The sequence below is a fragment of the Parasteatoda tepidariorum genome, chromosome 7 (assembly GCF_982258835.1).
Source record: "Parasteatoda tepidariorum strain Cologne lab strain chromosome 7, Ptep-v5.0, whole genome shotgun sequence".
In the NCBI taxonomy this organism is placed as follows: Eukaryota; Metazoa; Arthropoda; class Arachnida; order Araneae; family Theridiidae; genus Parasteatoda; species Parasteatoda tepidariorum.
The window spans coordinates 94,062,215-94,078,515 of record NC_141761.1 but is presented as its reverse complement, the minus strand read 5'-3'; the positions used below and the strand labels follow the sequence as shown (position 1 = coordinate 94,078,515).

Below are 16,301 nucleotides of genomic sequence, written 5' to 3'. Positions count from 1 at the left end.
TTATGCAACATTTAACACTAAGGTCACTCCAATAATGGATATGTTTTCTTGTACAACTCAGGTTTTTAAAATATCTTAGGCTTGTTTTTATGTACAAATTTTGTGTCTGAAATTTTTATTAAGGTAATGGGTCTGATAAATTGGCGTATTTCATAAGTGTCTTTTAAACCAGTTATCTACATGTTTAGAAGTGTTCGATCAATTGATAAAAATAAAAGTTAATCTATACTGAAATAAATAAGTTAAATATCTTAACAATTAATTTTATGATGACTAACTACTGCCATACTGTTCTATTTTTAACCCATTAGCATCTAGCACTCTTTCTTAGAAGTATAGTTTCGCATTATCAGTAAGTTTAACTAAACCATTTGCGATCCGACGTAGAGAAAGACCTAGACTTCGATAGGCTGATGACGTGGAAAATGATTTTCAAACTCTACACATTAAAAATTGGAGGACCATAGGGTTAAGAAAAGATGCCTGGAGAGTTATGAAGGGGGCTGTGGCTCACTCTTGGCTGTACCCAGAGAAATGATGATGGTTTTGTTAATAGACAAAAGCTGATAATATTATTCAAAATGAATAATCCCAAGAAACTGCAGCCGAAAGATATACTTGGCTAATGTAAATACTTCATTTGTTTCATAAAAGTAAAAAAGGTTGAAAGAGTCTGCATGTTTTGAGCACTCAAAAATATGTACCCATTCTCAAGACACACCAGTTGTGAATGTAGAAGTAGTTTGAAGGGAAAAAAAAGGCTTGGTGACCAACGAAAAAATTAAGAAATTAAATAACAATGAAAAACAAAACTAGAAAAACTCACACTAATGGGGTGTTAAGCAGGTGAGGATGCATTTCCAAGAACAATTGTGGGTTTGAAGGCTTCATGTTATCAACTCGGAAATCGATAAATATATAAATAAAATAAGATACCAGATTGTTAATGTGAGCTGATGCGACAGAGATGGTAGGTAAGAATTCATTTTGATGCTCTAGAATATTTTTTCATACACATGAATGCAGAGTCTTTGGTTGACGTCATGAACTCTTCCTCACCTCTTCATGTCGTTTATAAATCCATCTCAACCTGTTTTGCCTCTCGACTACCGCGATTTTTCTATTTCTGTGTTTCTATTTATTTTCTTTTTTTTTCGATGGCAGCTTGGTTTCAAATCTATGTTTTCTGTATCCACGTGAAGTGAATGTAGGTGTCAACTTTTAAACACTCAAAAGCTGCTGATTTTTCGATTTTTTTTAATTTAAGAAGCAAACGAAATGTTTACATTATCAGGCAAGACAATACTATTTATCTCAATGCTTTTATCTCGGAAAAGCAAAGCATTTGCTTCCATATTATAACACTACCATTAAACTTTTTGATTTAAAAATGGCATTCGCTTCAGTCGACATGTTTCAAGCGGTCAAAAATAGACGCCGATTTTCAAGACTTACCGGATTTTTATTCGAAAATACAGAGATTCGATTTCTGATCTGCATTATTCTGAAGCGAATGAAATATTTTAATTAAGTATTAGTTTGCCACTTCAGTGTCTTGGATTATTAAATTAAAATCTTTATTTCTCAAATTATGCTGTTGGGAATTTCTCAAAACAACGTGGTAGTTAACAGAAGAAAATACCATTACAATTTAAACCCTAAACTACAATATCCTTATCAATAAAAACATTTTCCCCTTCAATATAGAAAGTCTGGTATCATTAAACTAACCTTTAAACCCTTTCAAATATAAAAACAGAAATGAAAGGTGGCGGAACTGATAGGTTAACATCTTATTAGCACAAAAAATGCTTACGTTTATTTTAATAATCGTAAGGGGGAAAAGATTGAAGATCACCGAAGGAAAAAAATATTAGAAAGATAATTTGGAAAAAATAAATTTAAAAAAAAACTTTATATATTAAGAGCAAGGTTGAAAAGCCTCAGGTTAAGCCACTAACAATTCCGTTGTCTTCGACGGATGCTTTTATTGATTATCTTGTACCCGTACCATTTTTCTGCAAAAATGACGGATCTTTTGACACAAGGAGAAAAAACAAGAAAACGTCATGATCTGCAGGAACAAACGGCAAAAGGGGAAAAAATGAGGGAATAGAAGGATTTTTTTTTTATCCCTACCGTAGACATGTTTTTTTTCTTCTTCCTTTTTTTCCTAATTTTTTTTATTCTGCTTCCGTGGACTCACTGACTTTTTTCCTGGGTCTTTAAATTCTCATTACTGATATGAACAAGAATATTTTAGCTTTGAAGTACCGCAATGCAGGTTAATTCGCCTTAAAAGCACTCCTAAGAGAATGGAGTTCAGTTTATAGTCTTAATTTTTTTTTCAAATTTAAGATATTCTCGAATTTTAATATTTAAAAATTAAATTACGAATAAGCCAATGTTGCCAATCAGAGAACTGTGAAGTATTTGTTTGCTTATACCAGTGTTTCCCAAACTTATGACTTTTGCGTACAATTTCTAAATTTTTCGTAACGCTGTGTACCACTAATAAAAAAATTAACGCATTTTTTACAATAAAAAAATTTCACAAAATTCAAAAATCACAACTGGCTGTTGACACCACTAATTATTAACTGTTAACTCTGCAAAAAATAGCCAAAAGAAAAATACGCAATCGTAATAAATTTTCATGGCTAGCTTTGTTTTTAAATCAAAATTTTTGAAATTATAGTTTGTTTCAAGATATGTCGCATAAGAAAGCGTGCCCCTGCTAAACTGTTCCCGTACCCTGGGGGTACGCGTACCACACTTTGAGAAACACTGGCTTATACGATAACTTCAAAATTTTAAATTACTAATGAAATAATTTTAAGATGTAATAGGCTAATAAAATATTTATATAGTAAAGGGTGTGATATTTAGGTTTTTACTAACTTTAGGTAACGCTAAGGTATTTTGTCTTTAATAAAGCAATAAAACATAATAGTTTACTGGTAAGAATATTATAAGATATTAGGTTGATAATAAGATAGCTACCTGATGTTATACCATTTTTTTCTGCAAGATCTATTTTTGTTCTATAATGGATCTAAGGGTGGCAGTCATGTGGGCAGGACAAACAGGCACAGGATTTTAAAAAGAGCAAATTAATTTTTATTTAACCATCACAATCAGACAATGAATATCCAAGTGACACAAAATCGAAGTGCTCCTCAATAAAAGTTAGGAAAAACCTTGCAAAATAAACCTGTAAAAATTTGGACCTGAAAAACCAGGTAATTATAATTGGTCTATTAAATAGGTCGAGGGAAATGGTCTTTCACACGGTTCAAATAAAGGGAGAAATCAAAAATGTTAATGCTTAACTTGAAACCAAAAATAGATTAAAAGACATGATGTGAATATTAAAGTGTGAGAAAGAGCGATAATTTCAGAAAATTGAAAAAAAAATCGAATGACTGACTTTGTTTGCGTAGGTTCAAGAAGAGAGGGAGCTATATTACACTGGGGAGCTATTTTCTCTTACTCGTTATGCGGTCGTTCATTTAAATATTTTTTTATTAGTAGTTATAAATATTTTTTATTTCCAATGAGCTGCACAATCGGTCTTGCCGATAAGCAGACCTAATGCGTTCTCCAGAAGTGGTATCCACTCTTTCAGGACCACCACAATGGGTGAGATACCGTTGGTCATATTAATTTGGATGTCTAGTTTCTGCCACACTAGATGGCAGCACCGAGTCTATATTTGGATGCTAAAGTGCACTGTGAATTTAACTTTGCCGGGAATGCCAAGAGCCAATAAGGCACTCCAGGGATCTTTTACATGCCGCATAATCATACGACATGGCCACTGAGGATTTTCTACATCCCGAAAATCCGGTGTCTGGGCCGGGGATCGAACCCGCAGACTTGGGCTCAAAATGCTGACGACAAACCAACTGCTCCACCAAGCCATATAGTTATAAACATAGGACTTATAAATTCGGTTATTTATAGGAGCATAAGTTCAGGCTTATGGTCAATCCTTTACAGTTAGTAAAATTTTAAAAAATCAAGCCCACCATCTTATCAAAAAATGGTTTAAAAAAAAAACAATTTAATTTTATGTAATAAGATAAATGAATTTCTTATTATAAATCAATTATAATCCCAAAAATATGTTAAATTTTCAGGGAAAATGGCCTTTTGAAGGATTAACTAAATGGATTAGTTCAAATCCAAAGATATCAAATTTTTTTGATATCATGAAAAAAAGTAATTTTTGATTATAAGTTATGATTTTTAATAATAAGGTATAACACCTTTTGTATTTACATTTTATTACCGAAAATACGAACTTTGAACGTAATCAGTGGATTTATTTCTATGAACTAACAATTTTTTAAGTAATATCATTAGAACTAAAAAATATACTTTTTTTCAATTTCTTTCAGGAATAATTCGCACGATTAAATTTTTGAAAAAAACTCTCAATAACTAACGTGGTGTGAATAACGAAAAATTACGAAATTTTTAAAATTCGAAACCAAAATTATGAAACACAAATATTTTTTTTAACATTAAACATTAAATGAAAGAATTTAATGATAAGAATTAATGCTAAATATTTATTTTTCCCTGAAACATTTAGTTTTATGCAAGCAAGTGTTTGTCTTTTTTTTGAAAAATCTAATTTTTAAAATTAAAAGTTAATTTTATGTTAAAGTGCGTATTTATCAGATACAGTTTTAATTATTTATAGAGACTATGTACCTTGCTGTTTAAAAATTTATCTACAAAAATTTATTTTTATTTCGCAAATTATTAGTCTGAAAACAAAAGCCATGAGCTGGAAAATATCTTATCGGGAATCGTAAGTGAAAATAGGATGCTTATTTGTATAGAAAAAAATCAATACTTGTTTTTGCTTTGAATATTAAAAGCGATACACTGGCTTTGTAAGCAAAAATATTTTTGCGCATGGATTCTGATTGAGGAATTTGAAATATTTTTTATGTATTTTTTCTTCTTTTCAGTAATGTTTTATCAGTTTTTTTTATAAAGTATCTGTATCTAGTTTTTTTTTTCTTTTTTAAAACATTTCATTCAAAAAATCAATGAAAGGAAGCGTCACGTCCTAAATTTCCTTTTAAACTTAATAATAACTTTTGCAGGTAACAAGATTTTGATTTTTTGGACGAAAGTAATAAATAAAAAGAGAAAGAATAAATCTTGATTTAAGTTCGTTAAGAAAAAAGATGTAAAAAATAATTTTTTTCAGGGAGTAAATATTGAATTACAATTTGAGAATCAATTTAAGATTAGTAAAATCACGTATAAAAAACAATAAATTTATAAATTTTTAAGAATTTTAAAATGTTTTTATAATTAGATTAAAAAACCGAAATTTAAAAATAAAATTAAAAAAACTCTCGTGAAATATATCAAAAAATGATTTTTTCAAAAACTTTTTTTGTAGATAAGCCTAATATCTACACTATAAAAAAAATCTGTTAAATTTACGGAAAAAAAATTGTCAGCTGCCGGACAAGTATAAAACCATTTATTTTGCAGAAAAGAATGGACAACAGACGCCTGTTTGTTAATCAGGTAAGTACTGTTAACAAACAAACACTGTCATTTTAACTAAAAATTCTATAAAATAACTATGTCATCACTGTGGTTGGTGCGAGCCGAAAGTAGCACCCCCGTTCACCCTGTCAAAGCTGGGATTCGAACCTGTATCACGTCATTAGGTGGACGAGTGCTCTATCCTCCGAGTTACCGCAGCTCTAGTGTCTCAGCATGAAAAATCTCACTAATTGAAATAACATTTAAGTGTAAAATCATTTAAAACTAAAGTTGCCCACCCGTATGAAAATGTCTGGCAACTTAACTTTTCAAAAAATTATATTTAAATAAATATAATAATCAGGTAGAGTATAAATTTGAGTATAAAACTGAATGGCAGTAATTTTCATATGATGTTCAGAACCATAAAATAATTGCTGAAAATAATCGTAAAATAATATGAAGAACGGTTTTAATCAACTATTACCTTAAATTGACGGTTTTAATCTATTTATAATTAGGATGACATTTTATTTATTTAAATCAAGGTATTTTATTTTGCAGTTTCTGATCATTATATTATAATCAAACAATTAATATCATGGAATCGAATTCTAATTTAAATACACTGGTAGAATTATTGGAATCAATTATTTGCGTTAAATTAAATTACTCCACACTCTTAAGCTACAACGAAATTTTCGTAGTTTCGGAAAATATTTTCCTTAGTAGTAGCAAAGGCATCAGTGTATTAATACTTTAATTACTTAGAATTAAAAAAAAAGAATTTTTCACTATTACAAATAAATAACTTAAACAGATATATACAAGGTCATACTTATAAATAGTCAGATTTTCAAGTTTTGATAAAAGGATTATAAATAAAACTTTCAATTAGATAAAAGTTTTTAGTAAGAAGCTGTGTTGCTTCAAGCCGCTTCTGAAAATCGAACCAGAGTTCTTCAGAATAAACGCTCATTGCCTCTAAACAGTGAGCTATCGCGGCTAACCTCTCAGGCCTCATGGTAAATCAGACTCTGTTTGTGAAATATTTCAACATTTTTTTTTTCCATCTTTACAAGATAAGTAGTAGATCTATCCATAACTGTGATTTTGAACAGTATTATTATTATTTGGAGAGATGAGGATTAAATGAATCAACTTTAAATTTAGACGGTTAACAACAATTTTCAACCCTTTGATGCAGAAGTTTTATTAAACATTTCATACTTTTTCATTATTTTGTATTGATTTAGGTCAAAATAAGTGAAAAATATTAAATTTAGTATTTTAGTAATTTATGGTTATGAAATACAGTTGTGGTCTGTCTTTTTCTGCGTTAAAAGTAAAATTTTTCAAACACGTCTCACTTCAAAATAATTTTTCAAATTTGCACTTATTTGCAGATACTTAGATCTGAGAGAAACAGTTATAGATTATTGAAATTTTTTTAATTTACAAAATCAATTATTGATACATTTTTGAATATGGAAGAAAAAAATACCAACTACAGTTTTGAATTTTATATTTTAGTACAAATATAATTCCAATAATCTAAAAAATTTTTAGTATCTGACTGTTTTTTATAATTAAAAAATACCAATGTAAATTTATACTTGTCAAAAAATATATAAAAAAGGCACCGGTATCCCATCTGCAGGTGTATAAAGAAGTTTTCCTGAAGTCCTGTACATTCTAAAGACGATATTTATAAATCACTAAAAACTTTATCTTTCACATTCTGCCAAGCCTTTAATGACAGTACACCAAACTCTATAATTTTCTCAAAACCAAAGTATGACATCATACAAGTAATAAATACGCAAAATTAAAAAAGAGGCATTCAAGATACGTATCATTGTAAAGAAAACATGAAAACCAATAAACATAGCAATAAATTTCAAATAAATGTGCAATAATGCTGAATAAAACTGAATAAATATTCCATTTCCATGCATTTATATCATTAAGAAAGAACCGTAAAGCTTCTGATTTCATAAAATTCTTTCCAAACTTGTATTTAAATATTCAAAATTAATGCTTCTAAAATAATTCAAGCAAGTTAAAATTTATTTCCATTTCCCCATTTTGATTTCACTCAATAAATTTCGAATAAAATAATCTTCTTAACGTCGATCAAACATTTCGAATAAGATCGTCATTTTTCGAAATCGAATAAAGAACATTTTCGATAGTGACAAATGGCACCGTAATTACATAAAAGGTTACCGTTTCCTCGAGTTGTTTAATGATTCGAATAGAACCTAACGTCATTTTCAAAAAGTTCTAGAACTTATCCTCTTTTTCGCCAGTCTTCCTTCAATTTTCTTTTCTCTAATCTTCTATTATAAAATGGAATTTAAAAATTTCAATTATAGGAGGGAGTTTACGAACCATCCATTCTAGGAAGAGGACTCAAACGAAATGGAATAGATTCGAATCTCTTGCATCCGTTTCAGAACAATTTTTATTTATTTTTTATGGTTCGAATCCGGCTCATGACAACAGCGATAATTTGTTGAAACAAAGTGTTAAACAAGAGAGAGAAAAAATAAAACAGACATTTTCATTAGTAAAATGGACTATGTTTCATTCCTTGCGTATAGAAAAGCATAGCTATTTTTCAAGTCTAAAAAGGATGTATTAACAGGAAAAGCTAACACTTTATTTCGCAGCGAATCGTTCGTAAATTTAATTCCTGAAGAGTATTTAACTAAAGCAAAACAATATGAATTTATTTATTATAAGCTGAAACAGTTTTTTTAAGTTCTCGAAATACGTTAAAACTGTTTTTGAAAGCATTTCAAAATTACACTAATTTTTAATTTATGGGAAAGTTTATTTTTAAAGATAATGTTCATGTTACTAAAATTTGAAGTACTAGACTATAATTACGTAATGTTTGGACGACCCCAAATGAATAAATCCCAAGAAAACAAAGAAATAAAAAAATTGAAAAAAGGTAAAAGAAAAACAGCATCTCAATTAAAATTGAGAACAGCATTAAGCATCTCAATTAAAATTGAGAAAAAAAGTAGAGTAATAGAATTTAATGCCTTTCTTTTAAATAATATAAAATATTTCGAAATATATTTTTGGTTTAAGTTTTTCAAATTTGTTAATGCAATGTTTGTGTAAACAACAACAAACATAATTTTTTTTTTCGGAAAATGTTACTTTTGTACAACAAAAACTGCAGAATTAGTGCAGAAATCAAATATATAATAAATAATTAAAATAAATAAAAAATAAATATTTTAAAAAACTTTTATAATTTTCAAATTAATGTTTTAATTTAAAGTAGCAAAATATTAATTAATAAAATATTAAATTTTTAATAAACACTTTAAATTTTTGAAATTGATTCTTATTTAAGTAAAGTTTACTAAAAACGAAACAAATTCTTTTGGAATGCTACATTTAATAAATTCAGTTCATTACAAATATAATAACATCGAATGATCTTTCTTTTAAAAAAAAGTAGCAATAAAAAGAAACGTAAATCAAATTCATACTTATTAAACCAATATTTCAAATTAATAAAATAAATTGAAAAATATTAATTCCACTAACTAATGTTTTAAAAGTTGTTCCTCGAAGAAACTATCACGGAAAATCTTTAGATATTAAACTCCGGCAGGAAATATTTGAAATAACCAACAAACGATTAAAAAATTCCTTTTCGAACTAAAACAAATACAACTGAGAAAACTTTTCCAACTTACGTAACGCGACACTTCAAAAGCATGCGAACAGGCGTAACTCTTCTCAACCAAAAGATTTCACGTTGCATAAAAGTGACATGGAAAAAGAGTTTTTACTGAGTTCGAAAGACAGGATGGACAGACAGACAGGAAGGATGTTAGCCATTCAAAAAGGGTGACAGGGGTGGGTGGGTCAGAGTTGGTCGAAGAACACGACACGTGACATATGGGTGACACCTGGGACTCTTTACGAAAGTGACTGCTTCCGCCACTAACGTTGTTTAACTTACACATGTAACTAGAATGCATATTTTTAAACATTTCTTCGTTTTCTTCAATAGTATAACGGCGAATTATGTTTATTATTGAATACTTCAACTGTGATAAAGTGGACAAAAGTCACACTTTTTTTTCCTGGACCACATTAAGTTTCTCAATTTTATTTTTATTTACATATAATTACATTGCATATTAATACACTTTTTTTAAACCTTTAAACGTATCGATATATTTTGTTTTAATTTTTAATAAATAAAGTTAAAATCGACCAAGAAATGAGTGTAATTAGTAAGGAAATTGAAAAAAAAAAAAAAAAAAAAACGGCGGATTTACGTATTTTTATTTTATTATGAATCATTCCTTAAAATCTACAAAACTACTGAATATTTCAAACATAAATTTCTACATAACTATTCGTTTTCAAACATGATTTTTTTTTTATATAAATGATCGTTTTCAAACGTAATTACTCAGTAGATAAATAATCGTTTTCAAACATATTTACTTTCTTATAATAAACAATCGTTTTAAAATATAATTACTTTTTTTAAATAATCTTTTTCAAATGAAAATTACTTTTTTTAAATAATCCTTCTCAAATGAAAATTACTTTTTTTAAATAATACTTTTCAAACTTAATCTTTATGTAAATAATCGTTTTCGAATATACGTTCGGAAACAATAAAATAGTTGGGGCAAAATTAAGAAGAAAAAAAACCCTAAGCAAAGTTTACTACACAAAGAGATACGAGATTTTAAAAATACGATGAAAAATTTCCTTCAAATTGCTGTAAAAAAACGGGTTAAAATAGTACTTACTGTAAATTTTTGCAAAATAATATTATGAAATGCGTATTTTTTTTATAACATCTAAACTGACTTAAAATTATTTATCGAAAATGACCCAATTTCCTCTTCTTTTTTTACAATTCTTCATCAGATTTATTCGTTATTTTCGTAATAAAAACAGAGTTTATTTAAATACAAACATAAAAATATTTATTTTTCTTAAAATTTTTAATATAAGTTTTACATCTGTCGATAAATAAATATCGTTCTCAATAAGCGCTTTACAAATTTAATTTATGCTTCAGTATATATGGAGTTCGTCGTTAAAAGTTTAGTTAAGAGTCATTAAATTAATTAAAATTCATTAAAATTAATTAATATTTAATTAAATGTATTATCAATCAATTTATTGCATTCAATAACTACAAAACTATTTTATTCTACATTTTAAAAAGTACAATATAGAATAGCACATTTAAAGAATAGTAGGCACATAAAAGGTTGCACTGCTGTCAACAGTAGTTACATAGTTACACTACACCACTAGGAAAATTATATTCAATAAATGCAAAATTACATTAATTCCTATTTAGTATATTAATTTCATCCTTAAAAATTCTTTTTGTCAGTCTCATTGTTGTAAAGTTGTTTTTAATAAATGCAAAACTAGTTTAATTACTCACAATTGCACTAGACGTGCCTGAGCAAAGTATTTATATAATCTTCTTCTATTTCTGCAAAAAAATATTTATAAATGCAAATATTTTTTACTACAGGAATTTAAATATTTGGAAACTATAATGTAATTTTATAACTGAAGAATGTTGCACTTTTTTTAATAGATCACAGACAATACACTTATAATGAATCAAGAAAAAAGGCACCCGAAAAAAGCTCCTTAAATATTGCATGCATTTAACGTCCAATTTCATTCGAGCCGTTGAGCCCGAATTTAATTATTTTTTAATTAATGTGTACAGTTTAGTTTGAAGTTGACTGATAGGAACTTTTAATGTTTTATACTTTTTAATGCGATTATATAATATGTAATAATGTGCAATTATATAATATGCAATAACAGTATTATTACTAATAATGTATCAAATGAATCAATTAAAAAGAATCTCTCAGGGGTTTAATCTTTTCATAAATTAAAAATATAAACAAAACAACAACAAAAAAATTAAATAAATAAAATATTTCATTTTAAAACGGTTCTTAAAAAATTACTATTTGAAAAAGTATTATTTTAAAATTTTATTATATAAGTGCAGTTATTGATATTTAGAGCAATTTTTGAATTGCTTAATAATCGTAATCAATTTGCTAAATGGTATAAAGAGTGCAAAGTTTTCTTCCGTAAACTTAAAAATTAAGCCTTTATGTACTTATTAATTTGATAAAAAAATGTGTAATTTCTTTCGAATAAATATTTAATTATTATAAATTTTAGTTTAACAACCCGAAATGAATCGGTTATTAAATTCTCATAATTACTAATGAGGTACTTTTTTCCAGTGTTTCTTATTACGAACTTCTTTTTTCAGGTGCTTTTTCTTCTCTGCTCGTTTTTTCTGCCTACTCCATAATACCATTCCATAGCGCATGTATTGTATTTCAATATATATGGATTTCTTCGTTAAAAGATTAATTAGAAGTCATTAATTAATCAATTAATTTTCAAAATTGATTAAAATTTTTTTTAATTAAAATTTAATTAAAAGTCAAAAAACTTAATCGAATTACAAAAATTGCTGTAACATTCTAGAAAACAACGTCTGTCACAACAAACCTCAACTTTCCGCAGCAGACTGTTATGCAATTTTAACGTTGATTATTGTAATGCGTATCACATATACAAATTCGCTTCACACTAATTACGAACAAAAAATAAATAAAAACACACAATGTACAATAGTTTTTAAACTGAAAACAGATTTGAAAATTAATTAGCCTTTATACGAGTGAAAAAACGTTAAGCTTAACACGTTTGCCATTTTCTCTAAAACGTGCAGCCTGATGAATGACTTAGAATAAAAAGCAATTGATTAAATTGACTACAATCGCCAAGAGATACAAATTACTCTAAGCAAAGCACATTATAAAGTCAAATTATATCAAAATCAATAACGCCCAATCCAGCGGCTTCGGTATTTTATACCTATTAGAAGTCTCCCTTTTTCAATCCATGATTATTTAAGCACAAGGAAATGATATTGTTGGCCTAGATCTGAAGGCAACCCCTTCGGCTAATGGTTGAGGCTCGCCAACTACAACGGGTGTTTGGGATGGTAAAAAGGAATGGTGGACATCATCCTTCATCCATCAAAAACGACAAGAATCGCCATTTATCAACCAACTTGTGCCCAGGCATTGCGACATCCATCACGGACAGGCACTCGTTAGTCGCCTTCCGTGTAATTCTTTGCTGCTATATTCAATTGGTGACAAATTGGATCGCTTTTTTCTATTGGACGATGGCTTTCATCCTTTCCGCCGTTATGGGTAAGAGAATTATGGCGATGTTGACCTTTGTGTGTAGGGATGGACATTGCGCAAAGAAATTCATCTTCAAAAGATGGAAGAATGGTGAATTAAGAGTAATCTTTTCGAATTATTGCCGTTGGCAGACGTGAAAGAAAAATAATATGTGTGGGCTGCTAATGATTTGTTAACACAATTCCTCCTAATGTTTGTTTTTTACTTTGTACAGCTGATGCATTATGGACATCTAAAGAAAAGTGCGACGCATTGAAGAAACTAACTTAATTTTGCTTTAATATATGGCAATTAATATAAAAGATTAGTGGATAATTATTTAAGTAAAATAATTTAAACTCAATCCATAAGCAAAAGTTAAATTTCACTATGGATTAATATTCAAAGTTTATCGAATCAAAGTCAAGGCGCTGATGACTAATACATTGTTTCATTTATACCCAAGCATAGTAGCACGATATAGTAGGTTTAGAGTTCTTCGAATCAAACCAATGAAGAAACTCAGGGCTTAGAAGCAATGAATAACTTAATTATAAAACTAATATAAATAATCATTAAACCAAACTTATAAAATAGTATCCGTTTGAGTTAACGAGTGTTTGCAGCTGAATTATTCATTGGATTGATATTCCTTTGGAAGACTTCCACGTGTACATAAATGTTTGCTAACGCAATAGTTTCTTCACACAAATTTGGAACATGAACAGACAATATGATCAGCACCTGATAATTTTTATCTCTGATCACCTTATTTTGTAATTACCGCATAAAATTAACGGGGAGAATCTAATGAATCGATGAATCATAGACAGAGGTGATACCAATACCAGCCGATCATACAATATACTGGATATGTACCGTTATACCACTAATGTTGTTGTCGTAAGCTATTAAGGCAAGGGGTGCGATTGTTCTTGTTTTCCAGTGGCGCCATCTATGGCCAATAATTCAAATTCTGCCCCACCCATGCGTCACATCCGTTCTACAGGGTGGACCCATTCATACATCCACAGATCGTAATTTTAATCTGAATCAGGGAATGATCAATTTCCAATTCAGTACCCACAGAAGTAGAACTTGTTATGGGAACATAGAGGACTTCATGACCCGGTAGATTTAATGTGCACCAGTCACCACTTTGACAGGCTGGATTCTAACTCCTGTTCTCACGAACGTGAGTCCAGCGACCAGCCAAGGCTATCCCAGCCACTATACTACTACTAAGTACCAATAATAAGTACAACTTTCAATATACTGATATTTCTTTAAATTTTGATTAAAATTCTTCAATTAACTAAAGAACTGTTTTCATTTAAACATGTTTTTCACCTGAATGCAATTTTAACTTACGGTCTATATTAACATTTTTTAATGCCAAAAATTATGCTTTCCCCTAAGTCTCCTGTGAATTGAGATCGTTTTTTGAAACAAAAAGAGGTTAAAGTAAATAGTACATTCTTTAGCAAATATTATGAGAATCTCCGGAAGACTCGTAATATAACTATGTGAAATTGTATACCTTACTAATCAGAACCATTTACATTCGAAATTATTTTCAGATATTTCTATTTATAATTTTCACGTGACGTAATGTCGGTTTTCATTTGTACTTCTATTATGTATTTGATATTATTCTGCGATTTCCATAATCTATCACTATTTATTTGATGCGTTAAAATTAAATATACACATCAAGAATAGGAGGAAACAAAAAGAGGATAAAGTAAATGCTAAATTCTTTTGCAGATATTTTGCGAATTTCTTGAAGACTTGAAATATATCCATCTATGCGAAATTAAATACCTTGTTCATAAGAACCATTTGTATTGCAAATTAATTCTAGATATAGCAATACTGAAAATTGATATTATCTCAACATGATCACGAATTTGAATAAATATACTAGAAAGCTTTCCCGAGGCAATGACATCTTCAGAGAGAATAATCTAATGATCTCTGTCTTCCAAGTCTGAGAAAATTTAGAGCCGGTCTCTTATTCCGCAGAAGGAGTCTGAATTTCGAAACTCCGAGAATAGGTAATTCAAGCTTTAAGGTATAATAAATCTTGATAGTATGGGTTTCAAACAATATGTCCTTCTCCAAGTATGATAGGAATAATTAAAGTCCCTTTAACAAACTTAAAAGCAATAAATGTAGTATGTGGGGTATTTGAATAATTTGTGAATGGAAATTATTGAACTTGTAATTGAATTCTTAAAGCAGTTCTCCGAAGGTTTTATGTCATATAAAGACATATTTTAGCGAATGATATGTTATTTTTATAATTGTTGTTAGCATTTCTTAAAGCTGTTCTGAAGCACCTGAGTATTTTAAAGATCTTAAGCAATAAATATAGTATATGGGTTATTTGAAAAATTTGTGAATGGAAATTATTGAACTTGTAATTGAATTCTTAAAGCTGTTCTCCGAAGGTTTTATGTCATATACAGACATATTTTAGCAAATGATATGTTATTTTTATAATTGTTGTTAGCATTTCTTAAAGCTGTTCTGAAGCACCTGAACATTTTGAAGATCTTAAGTGTCCACTGAGAAATCAAGACTTCTTTCGTATGCTGATCAAGAATTATTTCTTATATGGTATATTAGGAGAAATTTTGCTTGGTTTTTGATAGTTAAATACGAGCTGCACAAATAAAAAATTTTAAAACTATAAGTTTAAAAAAAAAAAGAAAATAGAGTCGAGCATTTTAACTACACTGGCTCTGCAGCTTCGGTTATAATTTTGGGTGTAACTTTCGTTTCTCATTTTTTTTTTCAGAAAAAAGAGAGAAAAAAAAAGGAGCAAACAGAAGATGAGGGGACACTATTTTGAAGTTTTATATTGCTCCTTATAATACTTGTCTGAAAAATTTTAGAGCATAAAAAAACAGGAAAGATAATTAAAATAATATGTTATAAATTGTGCATAGGGCGGCATCTTTCGTACTTGTTAATCGAAGATGATATTTAAAAAAGAATATGTTAGCCAACTAAGATACTTCTGATCTTAATATTATGTTAATACTACTTGAATATTATTATAATTTTAAACAATAAGACAGATTTAAAAAAGGTTGTCGGGAGAACGAAAAAAAATTTCCGATTTCATGATGAAATAAGAAAATTTCAATAAGAAAAGAAGAAACCAAACACTTTTTGATACAATATGTTGCGACCGTTTGCATGTAGAGCTAAAAAAACCTTTTTGGGCGAAACCTGATTAAATTGAGTATTAGGCATTTATCGTATCAAACTGAAGCAGGACATTTCGAAATGCTTTTATTTGAAAGGTTTGTAGAATTTCAAATTCTGATTCGTAATTGGGAATTCCATTATCATTTAAATAAGCAAGAAAATCGAGGAAACAAAGTCAATTTCACAGTAAAAGTGCAAATTTGAAATAAATCAAGCACAAGTAAAGTAGTAGGAAACGGAATAAATATGAGTTGTCGAAATAATTTCAACAAGAAAATGCGTAAAGAATTTAACAATAAAGTGATATAATGT

At 28.7% G+C, this 16,301-nt stretch overlaps 1 protein-coding gene across 4 annotated transcripts in view; it reads right to left on the bottom strand.

Moving 5' to 3' along the window:
- The window catches only part of LOC107439363 (uncharacterized), a 603,558-nt gene that overhangs the window by 117,445 nt on the left and 469,812 nt on the right, over positions 1–16,301 (bottom strand). Inside the window, exon 1 of one of the 4 annotated variants that reach the window (XM_087168292.1) lies at positions 9,246–9,367. The exons of the other annotated variants lie outside the window; for them this stretch is intronic. Coding sequence (XP_087024418.1) covers positions 9,246–9,313 — 68 coding nt within the window. The 5' untranslated portion in view covers positions 9,314–9,367. Of the gene's footprint in view, positions 1–9,245; positions 9,368–16,301 lie in introns of those variants that run through there. 4 annotated transcript variants of the gene reach the window in all.